The sequence below is a fragment of the Gavialis gangeticus genome, unplaced genomic scaffold (assembly GCF_001723915.1).
Source record: "Gavialis gangeticus isolate Ggan-Ray unplaced genomic scaffold, GavGan_comp1, whole genome shotgun sequence".
In the NCBI taxonomy this organism is placed as follows: domain Eukaryota; kingdom Metazoa; phylum Chordata; order Crocodylia; family Gavialidae; genus Gavialis; species Gavialis gangeticus.
In genome coordinates, this window is record NW_017729031.1 from 105,948,734 (window position 1) to 105,972,267 (window position 23,534).

Genomic DNA, 23,534 nt, shown 5'->3' on the forward strand with positions numbered 1-23,534 from the left:
CCCCCCCCCGCGCGGTGTCCTTTTCCTTCTTCAGTCTTTTTCTTGCAGCCAAAAAATAAAATGACACAAAAGTCGTTTTCTTGCAAAGAGCTGGGAAAGCCCACGGCAAGGCAGGGTGGTTTTAATGCTGTAGATTCCTATTTGAAATCTGTGGGTTCGTCTCAGCCATCCTGTTAGTGCAGCATGCCAGGCCAACATGGCATGGTCCCCCGCCCTCTGAGAGGGTCTCAAGGCATCCTAGGATGCTGCAGTCCCTGGTTGGGAACCACTGCCTTGGAGACTAACTTGTGTGGAGAGGCCTGAGCTTTCACCCACAAAAAGCCTATAAAAGCTCAGGCCTCTGATCAAGTTAGTCTGTATGGTGCCATCCTGTCCTGCCTGTCTTCCAAAAATTTGAGAAAAGTAGGGAAGGAAAGGACCTCAGGACATCACCTATTTCCCTGCTCTAGGCATAGTCATCTCTGTCTAAACCAGAGATGTCAAGATGCAGCCCATGGTGAGCCCACCACTGAACTATGGCATATGGAGCTCCTTTCAGGATGCATGTTAGGAGTGGTCAGGTGAGTGACAGCTGTGTTAATCCCTGTGTCTCCCTGGCTGACACAGCAGCTGAGGAACATGTGCCAGTTAACACTGCTGTTGCTCACCGCACTGCCAGAATTGGGTCTGAATCCAGTTTGCAAGGCTCTTCACAGCCCAGATCAGACCAGAGGACCAAGAGAGTTTGACACCCCTGGTCTAAACCATCCCAGATAAACGTGCAGCTAATCTGTGCTTAAAAACTTGTAGTAAAAGAAATTCCACAACCTGCCTAAGTAATCCATTCTGGGGTTTTGCCACTCTCATAGGTACAGCCCTTCCTAATATCTAACCTACATCTTCCTTCTTGCAATTTAAGTTTGTTATTTTTCTGTCCTGTTTTTTGTGGCTGAAGATTTGATCATCGTAATAGCTTTTAAATAATAAAAAAAGGCTATTATAATGAAATACAAAGAACTGTTATAAAGACGATGGTGAGCAAAATGGAAAAGCTTAGAAATTCTATTAGCTTGATTGCCAGAAAATTTAAAAATGGTCAGAAATTAAAAGTGAATTTACCAGGCACCATTTTCTGGATTGAGAACTTGTCCCAGTTATTATCGCTGCTACCGATAGTGTAATGTCCCTGTTATGGATAGGGGAAATGACTATTTATATAAGTTGACTTTACCTTACTTTCAAGCTGAAGAAAACTCATCCAGTACAAATAATGGCATTCCTCGTCTTTGTTAAATGTTTGTGCTGGTACAGCTGTGTTAAGTGGCTGTCTGTCAGTGGTTGTGGTGAGAACAAGTTCCCTATCCAGACAAGGCTCAAAGAAAATGCAGGAATTATAAGATAGCATTATAAAGGAGCAAGAGGGGGAAAGGGCCAAATTTTGTAAACTTGTTTTCTCATTTTCTTTACCTCTGTAAATCATTCCACTGATGCTGATGCCACTGCTTTCATGAATAAGAGCTATTCAAGTTGTTAATAGTTTCCAGGATTCAGCCTTATTTTAAAGATTTGTTTTTTCATTTTTAATTTGAGGCTAATAAAAACATGGATAACTTGCCGGAGGTCTTAGCATCTCAGAAAATCACTATGCTTCATTCATTAGATTCCAACTGTATCTGTTCTGAATAAAGCTTTTGTTGTCTTACAAACAGCAGCCTTCAGTAGGTATTCATTTCTAAGGCACAGGTCTTGCAAAGACTCATGTGTGTGCTTAATGAGTAGAAGTACTTATAGTGCATAACATTTTAGATTGCTTGTAATATTCTGCAATTTAGGGTATGTATGCCTTTTCTACATGGTAAACTTGCTGTATTTGGGATCAGTGTTCTCAAGCACGCTGTTTTGCTCCTGTTGGGGTGTCTCCAAATAAAAGTGATGAGCTATGCCCACATGGTACATAAGGTTTACTCTTTAGAAGAGCCAGTTAATCTTCTTTCACACTAAGTAACTTGTAACTGGTACCTCAGAGATGTGGTAGCCCTACTTCTGGTCCGGAACAGAAGAGTGAGCTTGAAGAACCTGCTGCTGGGCACAGTAAGTTTACTATGCAGGCATGGTTTAGGGCCTAAAGCCTATAGACATTTAAGCCTAAGCTTAATTTTACTGTTTTTGGTTACTTTCATTTAAACCAGTGACCATGTGGCCAGAGTAAAGTCTGTTCTTGATGACAGCAGAAATATGGTTAAGTTGTATTACATTTTCTTGGAATTAGCTATGTTGCTTGAAAACCTACAGTTATTCCCCTCATTTTGGGAGTGTGTGCATGTTAGAAATATTAAAATGAAAACTGACCCCTCCCTCCCCCCAAAAAATGCTGACTTGTATTTTTGAATATACAATAAAAATATGAAGTACAAAAGTTTAGCGTGTTGGGAACTAAGTTATAGTTTGATTCTGCATATAAATTGAGTTCATTTTTTACAGTTCATTTTGAGGGGAAAAATGTAGGCTTAGAATAATAGTAGTTAGTGTTTTATGGCCTGCCTTAGTGTAAACAATAGGATATAATTGGCTTAAAGTTATTTTTGTTTTGCTTTTATTTTTGGTTGGGGGGAGGGATTGTGCGTGGATTGTTTTTTGTACTGGGGAAAGAAAATGCCTCTTTCCTAAGAAAAAAGGTCAAGAGCAGACAAAAAGTAATAAATATATGGATCTTAACTGTGATCCCAGAATAGTGAAAATAAAGTTCTAGGGGACAGGTATGGAGACCAGTGGTTCCTAGCTTTCCCAGGCCCATGAGCAACAACACTGAGCAAGGTCTAGTTTACCCAGCAAAGTTTTGTCGCTATAGTTATGTTGACTGTGGGGTACAGAAAGATCAAATCCTCCTGTGAGGTATGCTGTACTTCTTTCTGTGGGATGGGGGTAGGAGCTTTGTAAAACCGAGAAAGAAACCCTTCTGGGCCTCCATTAGGGGGCTCTGCTGACATAGCTATGCCAGCATTGTTATAGTGGCAGTAGTGCCATAATGTAGACTAGGGGTGGTTAACTTGTGGCATGTGTGCCATAAGTGGCACAAGCAGCCTCTGTGTGTGGCACCTGGTTCAAATCAGGGAGGGGATAGGCAGCAGCAGGTATGACAGGGATCAGAAAGCAGAGCAAGAAATTGGGCAGGGATCACAGGAGAAGGGAACAGAAAGCAGAGCAACAGGTTGGGCAGGGGAGTGGGACTGAAGTGGCATTTGGGGAGGGTGTGGGGCAAAAAAAAATTGACCCTCTGTGATGTAGACAGGTATCAGGTAACACTACATCGCTGTCAACCTTAGTTTTAACTTTGCTCACAATCACAGGAATCTGTTCTCAAGGGCTCTGCAAGTTTTACTGTCTGAGTTGTGGATTGGGGATTATGTGGGCAGAGGTAATTAACAAAGGGAAAATAAGGATTTCAGAGGATCAACAAAAGCAGCTTTATTTCTAAGGTGAAATGGATGAATCGGCAAAATGCTAGCTTCAGGAAGCATCTTCTTACCTGTAATATAGCAGACTGCTAGGAGTACAAGTAAAATGCATAAATTAAAACATGTGAGCTAGTTTAAGTGTCAGCAGTAGCAGTGTGGCAGTCTATTATAGTTAAAGAAGACAGTCTTTGTTGCATATGCTAATTTTAAAAAATGGAAATTGAACCTCAAATATCTTTAAAAATAAACCAACAAACCCAACCCTTACCAGATGAATACTTATTGTTACTGGCAAATTAAATTACAGCATCTGATAATGTGTTTGTGGTTTTATTAGGTGCAATAATAAATACTTGGCACTTTAAAGCCTTTTATCCAATGACCTTAAAGTGATTTTCAAGCACTAATTAATTAAACTTCAAGGTCTAAGTCTAAGGTAGGTACTGGACTACTTGTTCTTGTAGCCATTGTTTTACAGCAGCATAAAACTTTATGACCTTATTAAGAGGTGGGAGTTTGATTCAGAGGGTTGTATTTTTGGGGTCTCTGTTGCCACTTTAAAGTCTAATATTTAAACATAAACATTTTTTTCAATAATACAGTGGAGAACACTGGTTTTCTAACCTTTCAATTTGAAGTGATGTGGACTTGGATATAGGCCATTGATTGTATGTACAGCGGAGTCTCATCTTACATGGGGGTTAGGTTCTAAAGTCAGCGCATAAGGCGAAAATCATGTGTAGTCAAAATTACCCTTGGGCTTGCCCAGTGGTACAGTCTGCTCCCTTCCCCCATCCAGTGGTACAGTCCCTCCTTCCCACCCAGGGCAGCCGGCACCAAACTCTCGCCCGGCCAGCATGCACAGCTTCCCCGCAGGGCCGCTCCCAATGTAGCTGCTTGGTCCTGTGCACAACGCTGTGGTGGGCAGCTGCAGGCTGAATCCAAACAATCGGCACTCCGGGGCATATGCATATGATGAATTCACATAAGTTAAATGCATGTATTATGTGACTCCACTGTATGAACAAAGATTTAACTGGGTGGGGATAACATGGAACGGTTGAAGCACTTGTCACAGATCCTTCCAGGTGCATGAACAGTTACAAGTAAAAGTACACTGGGTTGACTTCATCCTAAGTGAAACACTGGTAAGTTTCCCAAGTTCAGCAGTTACCATATTGTGATTGCAGGGGGCACAAAGAGTTATCCCACTTCATTCATTTGGCAGTAAGTCACTGTCCATATTAACTCACTTGTTTATATTAATTGTATGCATCTTGTGAGATGTTAATATGCAAATGAAGCATATTTTTGGTTACCCTCAGTTCTAAATGACATCACGTCCTCTACCCTCAGCTTTTCTACCCTTAAAATTCATGACAGGTAAATGTCTTCCAGATTTTCCTGCTCTTGTTTGAAGTATTTAATGCCATTATTGACTACCCCAAATTTTCATCTATGCTAAGGCTCTAATTTGATGGATTGTGTGGTTGCCTAAGACTTGAATCTTCCATTCTTTGTGTTTAACTGGTTTAACACTCAGTTTCCCATTCCCACCGATTCAAAGATGCGAGTTTTCTGGAAAATTTTTCAGTGCCCTAAATAGTGTATGATCTGATTTAGCATGTTTATTTGACTTGTATTTGGTAAAAACAAACAAACAAACCCTAAAAAAATACCCCCATGTTAGTTTTGTCCTAATAGCCACAAGTATTTGAACTGAAATATTTGATTGGGAAAAAATTAAATATAGCACACTTAATGTGTTTTAAATGTTATATTCAAACTACTTCAAAGATTTATGTGGAAAGAAATTATTTTTATTGGAATACTTGTAAAAATGTAAAGACAATATACAATAGCATGTACTTTTCTTATATTGTTTGCTTAAATCTAAGGGAAAAAACCCGAAAGCACTGAAAACTGTTGGCACACTAATTTTAGCACACCCAAAGAACTGTGCATGATATGCCATGGTTGCCCACTCATCTACTACTCCACTGAGGTCATTGCAGCACCTCCAGTTTCACTGTCACTATCTGGAGAATCTCTTGCACTACTTATTAGTTCCATTTCAAAATCAGGTTGAGGCAAATCTGATTCAGAACTACTTGAACCACATTGTCTTGCGCTAAAGGATGTTTTTACCAATGAGTCTATGAGCAAGGGCAACGTATCTTCACACTGCATCTTTTTCACTAATTGTACTTCTGGACTGATTCTCCAGAAGTGAGAGATTTTGAGACTTAAATACAAGTTTAGCGGTATGTTCATTTGTTAGTCTGTCCCTCTTTTTTTGTCTTGATTGAGCTGAAAGCCCTCCAGTTCTGTTCACAAGAAGGTGCTGTTGGTGAAATGCTTAAGGATCCTTAAAGCAACCCTGGACAACAGTTAGATGTTACAGTTTCCCTTCTGCCATGTGAGAGGAGACATATTCTCTGCTGCAAATGTCTTTGTTCCAAAGTTTTTCTTTTGTGCAGTACTCGGCAATGTCTGTCATCACAGCTATTGGTATCCATTTATTGTTACTAATGAATTTTATGAAACAATGAATTTTTAGAAATGGAAAATTTCCCACAGAAAAATAAAGCACTGGAAAATTTTCTGGAAATCTCTGCTCTGCTTGCATTTTGATTTATGTTGTTTTACTTTACTGTAGCTGTGGCCAGGTATTGAGTCTCTAAAGACCATTGCTTTCCACTTGTATCATCCAGAGATGGCTGTCATAGTGACAACAATGCTCTATGATACTTCATGCAAGAGCTCAGACACTGAGGAGAGCTAAATCAGTAGGCTTGTTATCAGAGTTAACCTATTTTGATCCTCTGGTGATCAAGTCCTATGTTACTAGAACAGAAGTCTGATTTGTCATTAAGTTTCCCTCTGTCGTAAACAGAGGTGGTATTATATGCAGCCTGTTAAATGTGATGAGCAGTTGGATATAAATACATTTCTTATGTTTTTGTTAGAGTAAATAACAAATAGGCATGAAGACCTAGGCTTTAAACATTACTCAGAACAGAACAGGGGAGGGTGCAGGAGCCAAACTATCTTGTGTCTCCTATAAGTAGTTCCTTGAAATGAGAGTTGATGCACATTTTCAGTGTGCACAGAGGTGGGGGACATGTTAAAAAGGACAAAGGAGGCTTTATTTTTGAAGAGGAAAAATCTGGGATGGATCTTATAGATGTTTTACTTGTTTTTCCTACACTGCTGAGTAGCACCAGACTAAAGGAAAGGGTTTGAAATATGATCTACAGTCTGAGATTTTCTTCTCAGGACACTTTTTGAGGCATCTTTCCATTTGGCATCTGATTGAACTTATTAGGCATTGAGTAGGGGTGTAATTGTTTTCAGTACCATGTTAAATTGCACTGACCAGAATGTGCAAAATTACAAGCATCATTCAGTGTATGCGGTGATGTGCAGGATGGGACTAGATGTAAGGAATTCTTTCACTTGTATCTTACCTGTCAGTAATTAACGTGAAAACTTCTGCTTAACACACTTGGTAGTGTTATTTACCATTTCCCTTTTGTTGAAGAGCTTATTGCTTGAGTTAATTCATCAGACTTGCCTGTAAAATGTCATACTTTTAGCCAAAGAGAAATTAAAAATATTTCATGGTTAAGAATGATAAGTCTGTTTTTAATATATATAAAAGTTACTTAGTACAAAAAGTCCTAGGCAAGGTTACATGATTAGCTTATAATGAGCATGCTGTGACATGAGTTAGTTGGGGAGAAGGCAGGTATTCTTAGTGCCACAAGATTTAAACAAAATTGGTGTTGGTCTTACACTGCTGTTACTGCATTCAACAATTTTTTTTGTTTTGCTGCTTGCTTAGTTCCCTTTTTTTGTCAAACAATGGAGGTCTTCTAATAGTTTCTCCACACTTCTGTTTTCAGAGTCTTTCTTCTATGGGAGTTATACTTGGCTAAAATTGCCCTTTTTTTTTTTTTATCCCTATTGGATTTCTCCTTCTTCCCCCCAACCTTTTTCCTTTTCTCTTGTTCATTCAAAGTTGATATTGCTATAGTCACTGTGGTGTTTCCCCACTCTCTGGGTTAATATATCAGAGTGAAGACAAGCATATTTTCATGGTATTTTTGCTGCCAATTTCATGCATAGAAGGAAAGTTTTTTGTGCCTTTTTGTAATTTTGATTTATTGTAGTAAGAGAGGTGGTTGGGCCTCTGTCCAATGAATATAATGAAGAACTAGAATTTATCACTATCTTTGGAGAATGTTTTTTTTTGTTTTTTTTGTTTGTTTGTTTGTTTTTACAGGAAGCAAAACCTTCCGCTGAGGACTTGGGGGATAAGAAAGAGGGAGAATATATTAAACTCAAAGTCATTGGACAGGTGAGTTTTTTTACATAGTCAGTTACTGCTGGTATTTGGTAGTTTGAGAATGTGTAGATGAATGATTTCCTTGTTTTACACATGAACACACATTCTGACACCTACACTATTTTAATTTGCATTTTTTCCCCAAAATTACCTTCCTTAACTTACCAGTGATAGCTGTCATCTGAGGGCATCTCAGACTAATGAATTTATCCTTGCAGCTTCCTGGTTGGTTTAGTATTAGCCTTGTCATACAGATAGGGGCACTAATGCACATGGCTATTTGAGTGGTTGACTCAAATAGGCCTTGTGCATTAGGATAGGAATAAGATGCAAAAGTGATCTTGACAAATTGGAAAAAATAAACTTATGTGCGAAATATAGCATATAGGAGGAATGTAGAAATGGAAAACGGAGAATGGTTGACTAGGCTGTAATACTGCAAAGAAGACCTGAAGGTTATAGTGCACAGCGTGAGTCAGTGGCAGTATAGCTTAAAAACACTACTATCATACTGGGATATGTTAACAGGAGTCTTTTATGCAAGACATTGAAGGTGTTTGTGTTCTTCTGTTGAGCATTGGTGAAGCACCTAGTACTGTGTCCAGGTTGCGGCTATTGCACTTCAAGGAAAATGTGTAAAAACGTGGAGAGTCTCTTGAGCGTAAGTGAGCAAGATCAGAAGCCCAACAAACTTACAAGGACAGGTTGAAGAAATTAGTATTATTCTAGAGAGCAGTAGTTATGTCTAGAGGACATGACCTTCAAATAAAAACGGGGATGTTACAAAAATGAAGTTGATCAATTGTTATTAGTACCCACAGGAGAAAGGAGGAAGCACAACTTGGAGATATGTGTTAAATACTAGCAAGTATTTTTCTAACTGTGAGGGCGGTTAAGCACTGGAATTAGACTTCCTAGAGAGGTTGTGAAATCTCCATCACTGGAACTCTTTAAATACAAGTTAGGTAAACATTTTGTCTGGATGTTTTAGACAGCTATTCCTGCCTGGTGTAGGGAGTTAGAATAGATGACCTTCTGCAGTTTCTTTGCTTTTTATGATGTGCCCAGTCACTTCCTCCTTTTGTCCTTGTGACAAAATATATAGTAGAATTTGCAAACTTGTTGGAATCTGACAGGACTGCACTCTGAGCATTTGTGCTATGGCCTCGAGTTTTCAGCCTCTGGGTTGTCAACCATGTGCCTTAGCACCTGTGTCACCCCCTCCCCCATCCCCCCAGTCACTTAGGAAGACCAAAGACAGTAACTCAGTTTCAGATTTCTTCACTCTGTGTAGGATGTTTAACCAGAATGTCTTCCTGTGTGTGGCTAGACAGAAGCAGCTGTTTGTTGATTACCAGTTTTGGGGAGAAGAGTCTGTAGGTGACTATTCTTCCCTCTTGAAGTAAAGCCTATAACTTTAAGTAGTTCAGGTAATGAGAGTCTTGGGATCCTTGAACTGCAGTAATTCTGCACAAAGCCACAAAGTGCTGCTTCATCTGCTAGTTCATTTAAGATCTCTTAATATCGTCTGTGTTAAGACTTGTTAGCTGGATAGCTTTGTGGGCTGGAATCTGGGAACCAAATTTAGTTCTGGCATAAGCTGCCTTAACTCCTATTAATATAGTTGGAAATTACAATTGCATTTCCAGCAGCTGAATATGGCCTGTTGACCATAAGAGCAAAAGGTTTTTTAGATGTTTGCATTTATAGGCATTTTTTTTCAATCCTTCAACTTTTCAGTGAGGGTTTCTAGACTTGTGGAATAACAAATCCTTTCAAGCTTCCCTTTAAATTACTGTTGTATTACTGAGTCGGCTGGTATCTTAACTTACTCTAAATAAGCAGGGTTTTATTTACATATTTTGGAGTGTGAGCTTTAATTTCTCTCTTGGAACCTGAGACCAGAGATCATTTGTGCCTCTTTCTTCTTTAGTAGGTGCATCGGCTGATAAATATGGAAATAAAGACTTATGAACTCAAGTATGGTGATATTTAATATTTTAAAATTCAGAATGTCTGATGAACCCCAGGCCATATCACACTATCTGTTTTTAAAATAGGACTCCAGGTGAATGGAGAGTTTCACTTACATGTGTCATAATATAATCCTGTAATAGGACAACTTGCTGTGGGTTAAGATAAATGCATCAAACTGTCAAGCTGTGTAATAAACTTAGTGTTTGGCAGGTTTTGTAATAGTAGGTAAGTGTAAAAATTAACACCTATTTCAAGCAAATAAGTTATTAAAAAGGGGGATAACTTCTTTCTGCTCTGTTCTTAGGACAGCAGTGAAATTCACTTCAAGGTGAAAATGACGACGCATCTCAAGAAACTCAAAGAATCATACTGTCAAAGACAGGTTTGTGGAAGAAATGGCTAAGTCTCATTAAAAAAATAATTTGCTTCTCATGCCTTTTTCCTAAAGTAAAAGCATTTTGGCAGGCTAGGAAGACTCTTAGGAGCGTGCATGCATACAATAGCCCAAGTGTGGTGGTTTGCCTAAGTAAATTAACTTACTGGTATTTACACTGGACAGCAAGGTGTGTTCTTGTCCAAACTAACATTTATTGGTTAAAATGATTTGGCAGCTTTTAGAAAAAGCAAATATTACCTTTTTAATATGCTTATATATGCACCTATGGCTACTGTTAAGGTAAAATTTTCTTACAGTTGTGAAATACTGAAATGCCCATGTAGGGGTAGAGTTGGATATGTACCTACTATCATTAATGACTTGGTAATAAACTAATACTATGTAATTTGATGTGCGACTCCTCTTAAGTCCATTGCATTAAATGCTTACTTTTGTTAAATAGGAACTGCTGCATAGTACATGATCAGATTTTGTTGAAATTACTATTGGACCACTGGAAAAGTATCTTGTCTCATTTGTGGTTAGCTTTTGGATTAGCTGCTCTTCCACTGGTAGTGTTCTTCAGGCTTACTTTACCAGCTTTGACCTTAATGAAAACTTAATTTGTTTCAACAGTGAATAGAAGAAGGTAAGCGTGGAATAGCTTTTCTTCACTTCAGTTATCTAATGTTTCCATTTCTTTGTGCATTTGGGTTCAGTATGATGTACTGTACATATATGATGTACTGCTACACAAGCTAAAAAGAGTATTCTTAGTTTGCTGCATATCTCGTATCAAAAGTATTCTAAGTAATTTACAGGCTAATGTGAAAACCGTACCAGGAGGAGCTTAACTTTAAGGCACGCTTGGGTAAATCCTTTCCATGAAATAACCCCACTGAATCTGTAGTATACATGCACAAATAATGTAAAGTCGTAAAACAACTTTTTGTTTTTTGTACCACCTGAGCTAAAACTTGGCCCCATAACTGGAGTCATTTTCAGGTTTCTTTATTCAGCTGCAGTTGCAGGCCCATGTCACCATCCCATTTCTATGGCAAGAAGATTTTTAATATGGCTTCCTCTAGGCCAGAGGTGCTTTGGCCCCTGGAGCTATGTTATCTAGCCTAAGGGGCTTCCCACAGGTCCTGAAATTTGGCAGCAAGTGAGCAGTGCTGGGAGTCTGAGGCCTGATCCTGGCACATGGCTCTGGGACTCAATCCCAGTGTGCTGGGTTGAAACATTGAACACCACTGCTCAAAGCAGTTTAGAAGGAATTTTACTGTACAATGACTGTAACCTCTTTTGAAGATAACATTTCAAATTTTATAATCAGAAACTACTTAATATTTTGTTGATGGCCTAAAACAGAATATTGGAATGTGTGTTTGGTTATTTGGTAGCTGTATTGGCATAGTTACAGAAGAGTAATAATACAAGGAAGGTTGGGTTCAATTTTGTCGTTACTGTTCGGCCCACATGGAAAAGCACAATGCATCTGCCCTCAGTTTTCAGCATACATTCTCCATAGAAAGCTGGGATTTTTGAAGATTTTGAGGTAATTCTGCTAACTTGATATGTCCCAATAGTTAAAATTGGCCTTAAAAAATTTATAATCTAGTCTATGATATTTTTTTTGTCCTTCTCCAGCTTAAAGACGACAAACTAAAGGAAAACTGAAAAAATATAGATAGTATAGGTTTTTTTGTCTGGACCTATGTTGTTTTTTCTCTTAATTTAGTGGTATGCACTGTAACCAGTCCATTATGCTTCAGGTAGCAGATAAAGCACACCATTTGTCGGCTCCTGTTCTTTAGTATGATGTGACAAAGCCTTTTTTGAACAATTGAGGAAATGCATATATAGTTGTATCCAGAACTAGTACAAATAAGTGAACAAAACTAGATTTTAGTACTTTTAGGGCAGTGGTTGGCAGCATTTTTGAGAGATGGGCTGGAACAACCCAGCTTGGATCCAAGGCAAGCCAGCACTTCTGACCCTGTAGTTGCTGCTGTTGCTGCCTTTGTGCCACGGCCAGGCAGCAGATAGAGCGAGCCCCCAGCTTGTAAAGCCTCCCAGTTCTGTGGGCTGGATCCACTGGGTTTGAGATCTGGACCCAGCCTACAGGTAGAAGTTTGGTGCCCCCCCCCCCATTCATTTCATTAATGAACTTTCTTGCTTTGAGAAGGCGGTGGCTTCTCTGAATAATGGGGTGTCACAGTGGGTGTGTCTACATGAGGCACTTTACTGTGCATTAATCTAGTGTGCACAATAAAAGTGTCACTGTCTACTTATGTGCAGCAATTAGCCTAATGCACCATTTGCTAGTACCTGTAGATACAGGTACTAGATTAACCGTGATTAGGTACTACTGCATAGTAGTATATGTGTAAACAGCTGACTGGCAGCAAGTTGCTCCTGGCTAACCCAGGCAGCATGGGATGGGGGGCTGTCTGGGCTCCTGGGGAGCTGCTTCCCAGCCCCATGTCCTGATCTGCAGAGGGACTGTCCCAACAAGGAAAGTTCCCTGCCCCATGCAGATTGGGTTATGGGTCTGGCAGGCAGCTCCCTGGGAGCCTGGGTAGCTCCCTATCCCCTGCCTCATGCAGGTGGGGATGTGGGGCTGGCAGGCAGCTGTCTGGGAGACTGGACAGCTCCTTCCTCCCCTGGGAGCCCAGGCCTGATCCCTGTGTCCCCTGCTCCCTCTGGCTGCTGTAGGGGGCAGAGCAGAGCAAGGCACAGAACTGCACAGAACTGCCTCTTGCATGATCGGGGGAGCAGGGCAGGCCCTACGAGGAGAGGCTAAGGGATCTAGTGGTCTGTTACAGACTAGTCAGAGGGGACCAGCAGGCATTGGGGGAGTCCCTGTTCCCCCGAGCACTATCAGGAGTGACTAGAAATAACAGTCACAAGCTGGCAGAGGGTAGATCTAGGCTAGATATCAGGAGGCGCTACTTCACTGTCAGGTCGGCTAGGATCTGGAACTGACTTCCAAGCAAAGTGGTTCTGGCTCCTACCCTGGGGTCTTTAAGAGGAGGCTAGACAAACACCTTGCTGGGGTCGTTTGACCCCAATACTTTTTTCTGCCATGGTAGGCAGTTGGACTTGATGATCTGCTCAGGTCGCTTCTGACCCTACTAACTATGAAACTGCTCCCACAGAAGCTCAAAATTTCATAGATTTCATAGACATTTGGGCTGGAAGGGACCCCGGAGGATCATCGAGTCCAGCCCCCTTCCCCAGAGGCAGGAAGTCAGCAGGGATCATAGGATCCCAGCAAGATAAGCATCCAAATGTGTCTTGAAGGCGTTCAAAGTGGGTGCTTGAACCGCCTCAGGCAGCAGTCTATTCCAGACCTTGGGGACTCGGACAGTGAAGAAGTTCTTTCTTATGTCCAGCCTGAATCGGTCACAGTGGAGTTCGTGACTGTTCGATCTTGTCATCCCTTGGTGGGCTCTGGTGAACAGACGTTCCCCCGGATCCTGATGAGCACCCCTGATAAACTTATAGGTGGCCACCAGATCACCCCTGGGCCTGTGCTTTTCCAGACTAAAGAGCCTCATTGCTCTCAGCCTTTCATCATAAGTTCTGTTTTCCTGACCTCTGATCATGTGAGTGGCTCTCCTTTGCACCCTCTCAAGCTTCTCCACATCCCTTTTGAATTGTGGAGCCCAAAACTGGACACAGTGCTCCAGCTGTAGCCTCACCAAGGCCAAGTACAGTGGGAGAATGACGCCCCAGGATCTGCTTGAGAAGCATCTGTGGATGCAAGCCAGTGTTTTGGTCACTTTATTAGCCGCAGCATCACGCTGAAGGCTCATGTTCATCTTGTGGTCAATGATGACCCCCAAGTCCCTTTCATCTGTAGTGCTAACCAGCATAGCACTAACTAGCCTATAAGCATGGTGCAGGTTTTTCCTCCCAAGGTGAAGAACCTTGCATTTTTCGGTGTTGAACACCATCAGGTTCTCGTCCGCCCACGAGTCTGTTCAGATCCGCCTGGATCACCCTCCTATCATCAGGTGTGGATACTTTACCCCAGAGTTTAGTGTCGTTGGCAGACTTGGCCAGTCTGCTTCTGACACCAACGTCCACATCATTGATGAAGATGTTAAACAGTATAGGCCCTAGGACAGAGCCTTGTGGGACCCCTCTGGTCACAGCGCACCAAGACGATTGGCTCCCATCAACCACCACCCTCTGGGTCCTACCACGGAGCCAGTTCTCCAGCCAGCAGTGGTGACGTCAAGGCCACAGTTAGCCAGTTTAGCCAAGAGGTGATTGTGGGATACCAGATTGAAGGCTTTTTTAAAGTCGAGGTATACAAAGTCGATCTTTTCCCCCTTGTCCAGGTGATAAGTCACCTGGTCATAAAAGGAAATGAGGTTGGTCAAGCAAGACCTACCTGCAACAAACCCATGCTGGGGATCCCTCAGGATATTGCTTTCAGCTAGTCTGTTAAGGATGTCCTCCTTGATAGTCTTTTCCGAGACCTTCCCCAGGATAGAGGTCAGGCTGATGGGCCTGTAGTTTGCTGGATCTACTTTCATTCCTTTCTTGAAGATAGGTATGACATTGGCCCTCTTCCAATCATCGGGCACTTCACCAGAGCACCAAGATCTCTCAAAGATCCGTGCCAGGGGCTGACCTCTAAATAAGTGACCTCTAAATAAAACAAGCCCAAAAAATTGCAACCCGTGACACTCAAAAAATTAAAGTGACTTTTTAAAAAAACAAGCCCACTTCCACTTATAATAAGCAGACTTGGCAACCGTGGTTGTGCTGTTTCTAGCTGATGTCAAAAACTTAACTTAGCTTTCCAGAGCAAACAAATGTCAATTTTTGAACCCTTTAGGAAAGATGCTGCCTATGCTTTTTCTTAATGCCCCACTGATGCCATGAATCATTCTAATAGAAGTGTCAGGTTTTCCAGTGCAGGGAGCATTTATGTTCTGTTTTAGGTGAAGACTTCTGACCAAAACAGAAGACATGAAGACCTCTTTCTGATACAGGGTCTCTTGGGATGCTTGGAGAGTTCTGTGAAAGTGCATAGCTTGCTGCAGAACAGAGGTCCTGAACTAATTAGGCACTTACACAAAGATCAGGCTTTATGAAGCTGCCAGCTGCTTTGTTGGAGGTTTTGATTTAATCCTGGGGGTGATGGTACTAGGAAACTCATGCAGACAACTGTTTTGTATTTCACCTAAGGTTGGTCTGTGTATAACGTATCAAAATCACAAAAGGAAAAGACAAAATAACATCTTTAACCATTCATACCTTCTGCTCCTACACTCATGCACTTAACCACTACCACAACCACATTGATTGGATGACTTAACTCGAATGGCTTCCAGCGCTGTTTTCTACCAAAACTGTGCAACTTCCCCCTCTAGGGGAAGGCAGAGGGATATGTCTAGTCTACTTGTGCTGATATTGAGCTGGGAATGGGAGGAATGCAGGAAAGCACATCATTGACATAAAAATTCTGCTCTCATTTCTTATGGGTGATGTGCAGGTCAGAAGGAACCCAATCCAACCGTCAAATCCTAGGCTGAATTTGGTGGGGTAGGGTGGAAGGCTTTAAAAAAGCCAACTTGTAAACTGAAAAAAACATCATCTGGTAATGGAGATGAATTCAGAGGTCTAGTCTGATTTCAGAGTAAAGCTGTAATTTTAAAGGTAACATTCAGCTTAACTTAACCAGTGTAGTTGGTGTGCAGTAAAATACAAATATTTGAGACCCTTGCACATCCAAGGGTTGAGGTCTCATCTTCAACTTTTGTTAGAAGCAAGGACTTGGGAAACTTATTTATGTACCAGATGGGTTTTACTAAGGCTTATTTGTTTGTGTTTTGTGCGTGTGTTGTTTTTTAGGGAGTTCCAATGAATTCACTCAGGTTCCTCTTTGAGGGTCAGAGAATTACCGATAATCATACCCCCAAAGAGGTGAGTTCCTTTTCTTTCTGGAAAATGACAGGGGACACTTAAAAAAAAAAAAATGCTCCCCAGGCATAACTAGAAATAAAAAAGGGTAGTACTTATCTCTAGGGGTTTTGCTTTAGCCAGTGCCTTCATTCTTCTGTTTGTTTGTTTTTATTTTTAAAACAAACAGATGAGTCCTTTTTATCATAAAGAAATGTATACAAACTCCAGCTCATTTTTTTTTTATTCCTTATTCATATGATTTGTATCTTAATTGTTGCAAATGTTGTTTCTGTTGTTTCAATATTTATACCATAACAGTGACCTCTGGGGATCAGAAATAGGATTATATATTGTCAATATAGTCATTTTAAACTTTCAGTTTGCTTGGGGGAAGAGTTGGAAACAAGCTGTTAATTGAAAACTTTAGATTTCAGCTGAGGCCCTAGAGGTGAAAATGCTTTGTTACACAAGTTAGCCAAATGGCTCCGTAACTTAATGGTTTATGTATAGTTACACAAGAAGAATAAAATTAAAGAAGTAAATACCTATGTATTGCATTAATAGGTAGCAAATATATGCATATAGCAAATGTGCTCTTGGATAATGCTGTTTACTGCTCTGGAAATAGACTTGATCTCCCTAGACAATGTTGCTGACTTTGAACTAGATGTACCGCAAAGATGAAGCATGGGACTTAGGAAAGAGGACTAAATAAACTCATTAGTTTTGGCTAATGAGATACTGATTCAGTATTATATATTTTTTCACCCTTTTGTCCTTTGAGGAAATGTTTTCTTCCTCCATCCAATCATTTAACACTCTTACCTTGGTTCAGATTGTCTGTAGCTCCTTGACATATATGACCGGTAACCATTTTTGTGTTTTCCCCCCCACCCTCCTTATTCTTACAGCTGGGGATGGAGGAGGAAGATGTGATTGAAGTCTATCAGGAACAGACAGGAGGTCATTCAGCAGTTTAGATCTTTCTGTTTGTTTTTTCTTTCCCCTTAATCCTTTTTTATTTTTAAATAATAGTTCTTTTGTAATGTGGTGTTCAACACTGAATTGAAACTGGCATCCCATCTCTGGGAGTTTATTTGCAAAGTCTGGTATTTTGAATTCTCGTGCTCATTATACACTATCATTTCTGTTTCTCATTGTGTTGAACTCTTGTGATCCGACTGCAGCCCTGCCTTTCCCCCGCCCCCAATCTGCCCACCCTTTTAAAAATATGCATACACACATGCATTTGTATATTCACTGGGAGCGTGCGTTTCGGGCACGATGGTTGTAACATCTACCAGATGTGCAAGTGTTCTTAATGACTTCTGTATCGGCCCTGAAGTTTTGATATGTGACTGTTTCACTCCTGGACTATAACTTTCAGTGGGAGATGAAGTTTTTCAGAAAATCAAATGGTGAAGAAATTGTTTCCATAATTCAGCACTGTTTTCCTTAAATTGTGCTGATGGCCCAGGAAAGAAGACTGTTCATTTGGAAATGGATAAGTAAGAACTGGTGTCATCTACCTTATTCCAGAGATGGCTTCACTGAAGACAAAATTGAAAATCCTTAACGTTGACAGAGGAGCCCAAGAAAGTTCTAACTTCCATATAGCAACTAATACACAGGCATTCATGCAAGAATGTACACAGCAGACAACTGGTATTATTTTAGATGCTCGTGTTTGTACCTTTTGGCCTGGGACATGGGTTTTGAATGGACATTGTCTGTACCAGCTTCATTAAAATAAACAAGAAAAAACAATTTTATAAACAGCAACAATTTGCATTTTCTTTTCAAATATTTGGAGATAAGAGAGCAAGAAACTAAGTGGAAAACAATAAAAAGTGGAACATGGCTGTCTAGTAAATAAGACCGGAACCAGAAAATATTACAACCACAAAAATTTACCCTGTAAACTAATAGTCTTTTGTTCCCTGCTCTCTCCAAGTATTAACTTTTCACTAATTGTTTTAAACAGTAATCAGCATTCCTTTTTCTTGAAACTGTTTCTATACTGCTCTGATGATGTTAAAAACATATGTAAATATACACACTGCAGCTTCATGTTAAATTTTAAATTCTAAAGTTTAGAGGTTAGCTTGTATCCTGTAACTTGGGAAGGGACTATTAAACACGTCATTAATATCTTACCTCTAGGTCATTGCATCTCATGGCACAAGTCAGTAGTGTCCTAAATTAATTACTATCAGATGAGTGAACGTCTCATCTAAAATGAGATGTGAGCTTACTGTAATTTTTAACCAGGTATCCATATTTGAAGAGGTACCACCATAGTGGTTACTCCTGTTGGTACTCTCAACAGCTAGACAAAATCATGACAAGGCATAGCCTGAACTGACCCATACTAGAATGGGTCCTAAAATGCAGGAAGGTGGGTTGGCTTGGCAGTACAGGAAAAAGTGCACTGCTGTGCTTCTGCTTAGTATATCCCACAAATAAATGGGACTTATTTCATTTAAAAAACAAACAAACTTATTAATAGAATTCTAAACTCACTTTAAAACATGTATTTTAGCAGTGGTATACTCATATATTAGAAGTGGGTTTTGAATCAAGTTTCTTACAGTGCTCATTGTAAAATTATAAATGGACTTCCTTTCATGCTTGTGGTTTCAGTGTCCCATTTCTTATCTAGTATTACACTTCTTTTGTACACATAGTCGCACTAAATCATTTTTTTTAAAGATTAAAATTTTTGTTTACAAAATTTCAGAGAATATGGGATTTTTTAAGTGTTATGTTTAACCAAAGCATTCTTACAAAGGAAAAAGTATGTATTGGCAACAATTGACCACCAATATTACACATGATGGGGCAAAATACCATTTCCTTGGAGCATTCAGGGTTTGTTTTACAGAATACCTAAAATAGATACATTTGTCGCATACACAGTCATCGTTGCCTTGGGATCTGAAGACCTCTCAGTTTGCTTAATGAATGTATCCTCATAACAGTCCTCTGAAATGGGGTGGTGGTGAGATCCCTGTGTAGATGGGCAACTGAAGCACTGAGAGGATAACTTAGTCTGTTACAGGACTGGGGATTAGACTTGTGTCTCAAGTCCCCGGCTGGCTCCATCACTACTAGACCACCATACTTGGTTTCACCAGCTCCTCCCTTCTCTTCTGTTTTACATGGTGATTTATATTTTCCACTTGAAAAAGGATGGCATAGAAAACTCTCAATAGTTTGGCTGGTGGGCTTACTGTTGAGGGGTTTATGGAATTGCAGCTTCAGTGGGATGCTTGTGAGAATGCCAAGGTCCTTTCTTGACTAGAATTTTTTCCTAAAAACTTGACTGTTCCAGACATGCTGGTGGCTAACCATAATTTATCCACTCAACTTGCTCTGAACTGTTGGATAGCCTACTGCTTAGATCTCTACTTGCTCTGTAGTAGTGCATCTATGAGGATTAGTCAAAGTAATGCGTCCTATTTTTTTTCCTCTTAGCCAGGTATTACTGAAAAACATTTAAGCTTGCATGGAATGTTTTTTACATCATCAGCCAGGGACCTATTGAATTCATAGCAGAAGTGGGGTGCTCTGTGGCTCCTTTAATCTTGCTGGTTCCCTTAGGCTCCCCCAAGGCTAAAACTGTGGTTTTAAATATGACACCGTTTTTGCTTCAAGTCACTGATAGGCACCATATGGCACTGCTGTTTGCTGTTAACTGGCAGGGAGGCAGAAACAATGCCATGTTTAAAGCCACAGTTTTAGCTTCCCTGATGAACAGGAGGGAGTGGTGGGGCCCTCCATTAATCAGCAAGAGGGGAAAGGACCAAATGCATGTGGGGGAACATACAAGATTAAAGGAGCTGCCATGCACTCTACTTCTGCTGTGAATTTAGTAGGTCACTAGATTCATCACTGACCATACTGCTGTTTTTCAATGCAGTCTTCTTAAATTACCATTTTTCCACAACTGAACAAGGGCCTATATCTGATTTAAAAGACCTTGTCCTTATTGTGTAGCCACCATCCCATTGCTCAGTCACCTCCAAAATGTTGCCCCTCAGTCTGTCCTTTGTTCTCCGGGTTGTACAAAAGATGGGGTAGTATAGTCCATCCAGACAAAGGTATTACATCTGTTGTACGCAGACTGCTGTGGGCAAGTGGGCAGAAGCAACACCTCACTGTTGGAGCAGGTTCTTTGAATATGATATTTTAGCTCCTTCAGAAACTGATGGAACTTCATAGATCCCTGGATTTATTGTGGCCTCAGGCAAGAAATGAAGAAAAACTCACTCCCTGTCTGTGCCTGGCTCTGGAGATAAAAATTAGTAGGCATTACTTTCTTACTGTCAGACAATGTCAGGATACATGCCCTGATTTGCTGGTGGGGGGGCAGGGAAAGGCCATTGAGGGAGGAGACTAAGTTGAAAAATAGATGTGGGCTCGGTGATGATGTACAAAGAAGGCTCAGATCAAGTGTTTTCTCAGTAATATTGGTTGAGGCATTACTTTCTGACTGACAGTGTAACAGTGGGAAACTTTAGGTAGAAGACATACCTGGAAACTGGACTCAGACTTCTTGTAGAATAATAGGTTGCTCAGACCCATGACTAACTTTAATGGAGATTACCCTTCGAATTTTAAATATAGTGACAAAATCTGCATTTCCAACAGTCCTATGACATATCATACCGTATACAGACATTTGAAATCTCTCTGGAAGGAGTTAGTGTCTGGATAGGAGCATTTTTCGTCTGAAAATGTGATTTGGGTAGTCCTGTTAGCCGAAAAGAGGGGCTGGCCTTTGTAAATGCATTCTGTGGGCAGGAATAGAGGTGGGGGGGAAACAATTTTAATCTGACTTTTCAAAAATGTCTATCTTGATGTGTACAAGATACGCATTTTTCTTGTAAGTCTGTAACATATTGCATCCGTAGTAGAATATGTGAATGGTGCCTGTGTATTAGCAGAACTGCCAGTGAATCTGATGGAATAGCTTGCAGTTGTATATATTCTTTTTCATTATAATTTAGTTGAATTGAAAATGAGACCAGACAGCTATGCCTACTGAGTTTGCTCCACAAAGGAAGGAAGCTAATTTTTCTTTGCTGCCATCTGTTAAGTTCTATTAATAATTACTATAGTAGCACCTAAATGCCACATCTTTCAGATTTAATTGCGTTGTTAGGTGCTGTACAAAAATAATATATCAGCTGGTGCTCAAAAGAGCTTATGGTGTTAAAGGATCTGTAAGTTTTTATCATTTTGTGCTTAAAGTTTAACCTTAAATGCATCTCCTCAAAGTAGCGAAATTAAGCACATGTGAAAGTTTGCAAGGTCTGAACCACTGTTAGAACAACATCCAACACCAACTCTTGGATGCTTGAAGTAAGATCTCTACCAGTTGTTTATGTTTTGGAAATGCTCTGTGTAATTGCTGCACTTCTCAACTTTGCCTCAGACATTTTAAAAAAGAGGGTTTTTGTGTATGTCTATCTGTGCCAACCTTTGTGTCCACTGCCCCTGTACTCTGAGTTACATGTATACCATCAAGCTCATGTTAATGAGAGGAGGTTCAGCTGCAGGCACTCCATGCACAGAGTTGAAGGAATTATGTAAATTAGGACAAGTCCTATAAATCCATTTATTTTGCTTCTAGCACCACTAATTAGTGCATATTTAATTTGAATTAAAATGAAGTCTGTCTCTAGTTCAATAACAGCATAAAAGACTTAATGATTATATATGTAGGTTTTTTCTAAATTTGTTGAAATTGTGCAATTTGGTTTGCATTTAATGTAATATTTTCTGACAGCATGTAGCAAGAAAAATAGTACAGAAGAAGATGTGACAAATGTGATTGTGAGAGCAAGAACTTGTCTCCCTTGCCACCTTTCCAATCTTTATTTGGAGTCTTTGCTGGCTTCTTAAGCATTGCATGGTGCTGGTGGGGATAAACATTTAAACTTTTAAATCAGTAACAGCACAGGTAAATCTGCAGGCTGGGGATCCTTCAGAAAGTAAATCCTGAGGTTCTTGTGCTTCCACAATTCCTATGTGGAAAGTTTCCACACCTTCCTTCTACTGAACGTGGGAAAGAAGAAATAGCACAGGGTAAAAGAGGCCCACATATGGGCCTCACATAATTGTATGGCAAGTTTGGACTGCCAGAGATTTTCTACTGGCTGATGAAACATCTTGTTTAAGGTTGAATGTTTGTTTATTTTTCTGTTTGTAGGAAAGTGGCTTTATGAGAGAAAAGAGCATCTCCCACGTAAAGGAACAGGGATCCACTAGGTTCTGTTTTGGACTTCTTAGGTTACATTAACTAAAGAAAATTTCTAACTGGATTTGAGGAATTGCAGTGGGCTCTTCCAAGTACTCTTCTTCCCCCACATATCCAAGTATTATTTGTTTTCTTCTGCTGTCTCCAAGCCTAGTATTTGGAGCAGCTGAAAATAAGAATAAACCCATGGCCGTGATATATCCTGTGTATGTTCTAGTCCAGTGGCTTCCATTACCAGTTTCCGCTGGAACTGTAGGTGCTTCTCCAGAGCTGTTCTTTGCCTACAAATCAACAGTGAGAATTCAGATATTTAAAGATGAAAAGCCATTACAAAGGCAGATAGTATTCCTTGTCAAGGCATAGATAAGGAATACTATCTGCCAAGAAGTCTGACAAGCAGTAGGTGAATACACTGCAGTCTAAAATCACTATGAAGTAAATAGGATGAAGTCATCTAAGCTGCATTTTCTTTGATATCTTATTAGGGAAACCTATAGTTTCTAGGGTTGGAAGGGACCTCAGCAGATCATCGAGTCCAACCCCCTGCCGTGGCAGGAAAGAGTACTGGGGTCAAACGACCCCAGCAAGGTGTACATCTAGCCTCCTCTTAAAGACCCCCAGGGTAGAAGCCAGCACCACTTCTCTTGGAAGTTGGTTCCAGATCCTAGCCGCCCTGACCATGAAGTAGCGCCTCCTGATATCTAGCATAAATCTACCCTCTGCCAGCTTGTGACCGTTATTCCTGGTCACTCCTGGCAGTGCTTGGGGGAACAGGGACTCCTCCAGTGCCTGCTGGTTCCCTCTGACTAGTTTGTAACAGGCCACTAGATCCCCCCTCAGCCTTCTCTTGTGGAGGCTGAACAGGTTCAGGTCCCGTAGCCTCTCCTCGTAGGGCTTGCCCTGCTGCCCCCTGATCATGCGAGTGGCCCTCCTCTGGACGCTCTCCATGTTGTCCACTTCCCTCCTGAAGTGCGGCGCCCAGAACTGGACGCAGTACTCCAGCTGTGGCCTGACCAGTGCTGCATAGAGGGGGAAGATCACCTTCTTGAACCTGCTTGAGATGCATCTGTGGATGCATGACAAGGTGCAGTTGGTCTTCCTGACTGCATCCCCACACTGCCGGCCCATGTTCATCTTGGCATCAATGATGACTCCAAGATCCTTTTCTGTCTCTGTGCTGACAAGAGGGGAGTTCCCCAGCCTGTA

The 23,534-nt window shown here is 40.7% G+C and overlaps 2 protein-coding genes across 9 annotated transcripts in view; one reads left to right on the top strand and one right to left on the bottom strand.

Moving 5' to 3' along the window:
• The window catches only part of SUMO1 (small ubiquitin-like modifier 1), a 37,211-nt gene extending 18,441 nt beyond the window's left edge, over positions 1–18,770 (top strand). Inside the window, exons 1-5 of one of the 4 annotated variants that reach the window (XM_019523509.1) lie at positions 501–560; positions 7,723–7,797; positions 10,067–10,144; positions 16,013–16,084; positions 16,975–18,770. In XM_019523509.1, the coding sequence (XP_019379054.1) occupies positions 516–560; positions 7,723–7,797; positions 10,067–10,144; positions 16,013–16,084; positions 16,975–17,043 (339 nt within the window). In that variant the 5' untranslated portion in view covers positions 501–515 and the 3' untranslated portion in view covers positions 17,044–18,770. Of the gene's footprint in view, positions 1–500; positions 561–2,092; positions 2,218–7,719; positions 7,798–10,066; positions 10,145–16,012; positions 16,085–16,974 lie in introns of those variants that run through there. The other 3 variants (XM_019523511.1, XM_019523508.1, XM_019523510.1) reach the window with 3 other exon arrangements.
• Positions 18,771–21,672: 2,902 nt separating this feature from the next.
• The window catches only part of KIAA2012 (KIAA2012 ortholog), a 126,098-nt gene continuing 124,236 nt past the window's right edge, over positions 21,673–23,534 (bottom strand). For all 5 annotated transcript variants that reach the window (XM_019523504.1, XM_019523503.1, XM_019523502.1 and 2 more), the window contains one exon: positions 21,673–22,609. In XM_019523504.1, coding sequence (XP_019379049.1) covers positions 22,450–22,609 — 160 coding nt within the window. In that variant the 3' untranslated portion in view covers positions 21,673–22,449. The remainder of the gene's footprint in view (positions 22,610–23,534) is intronic.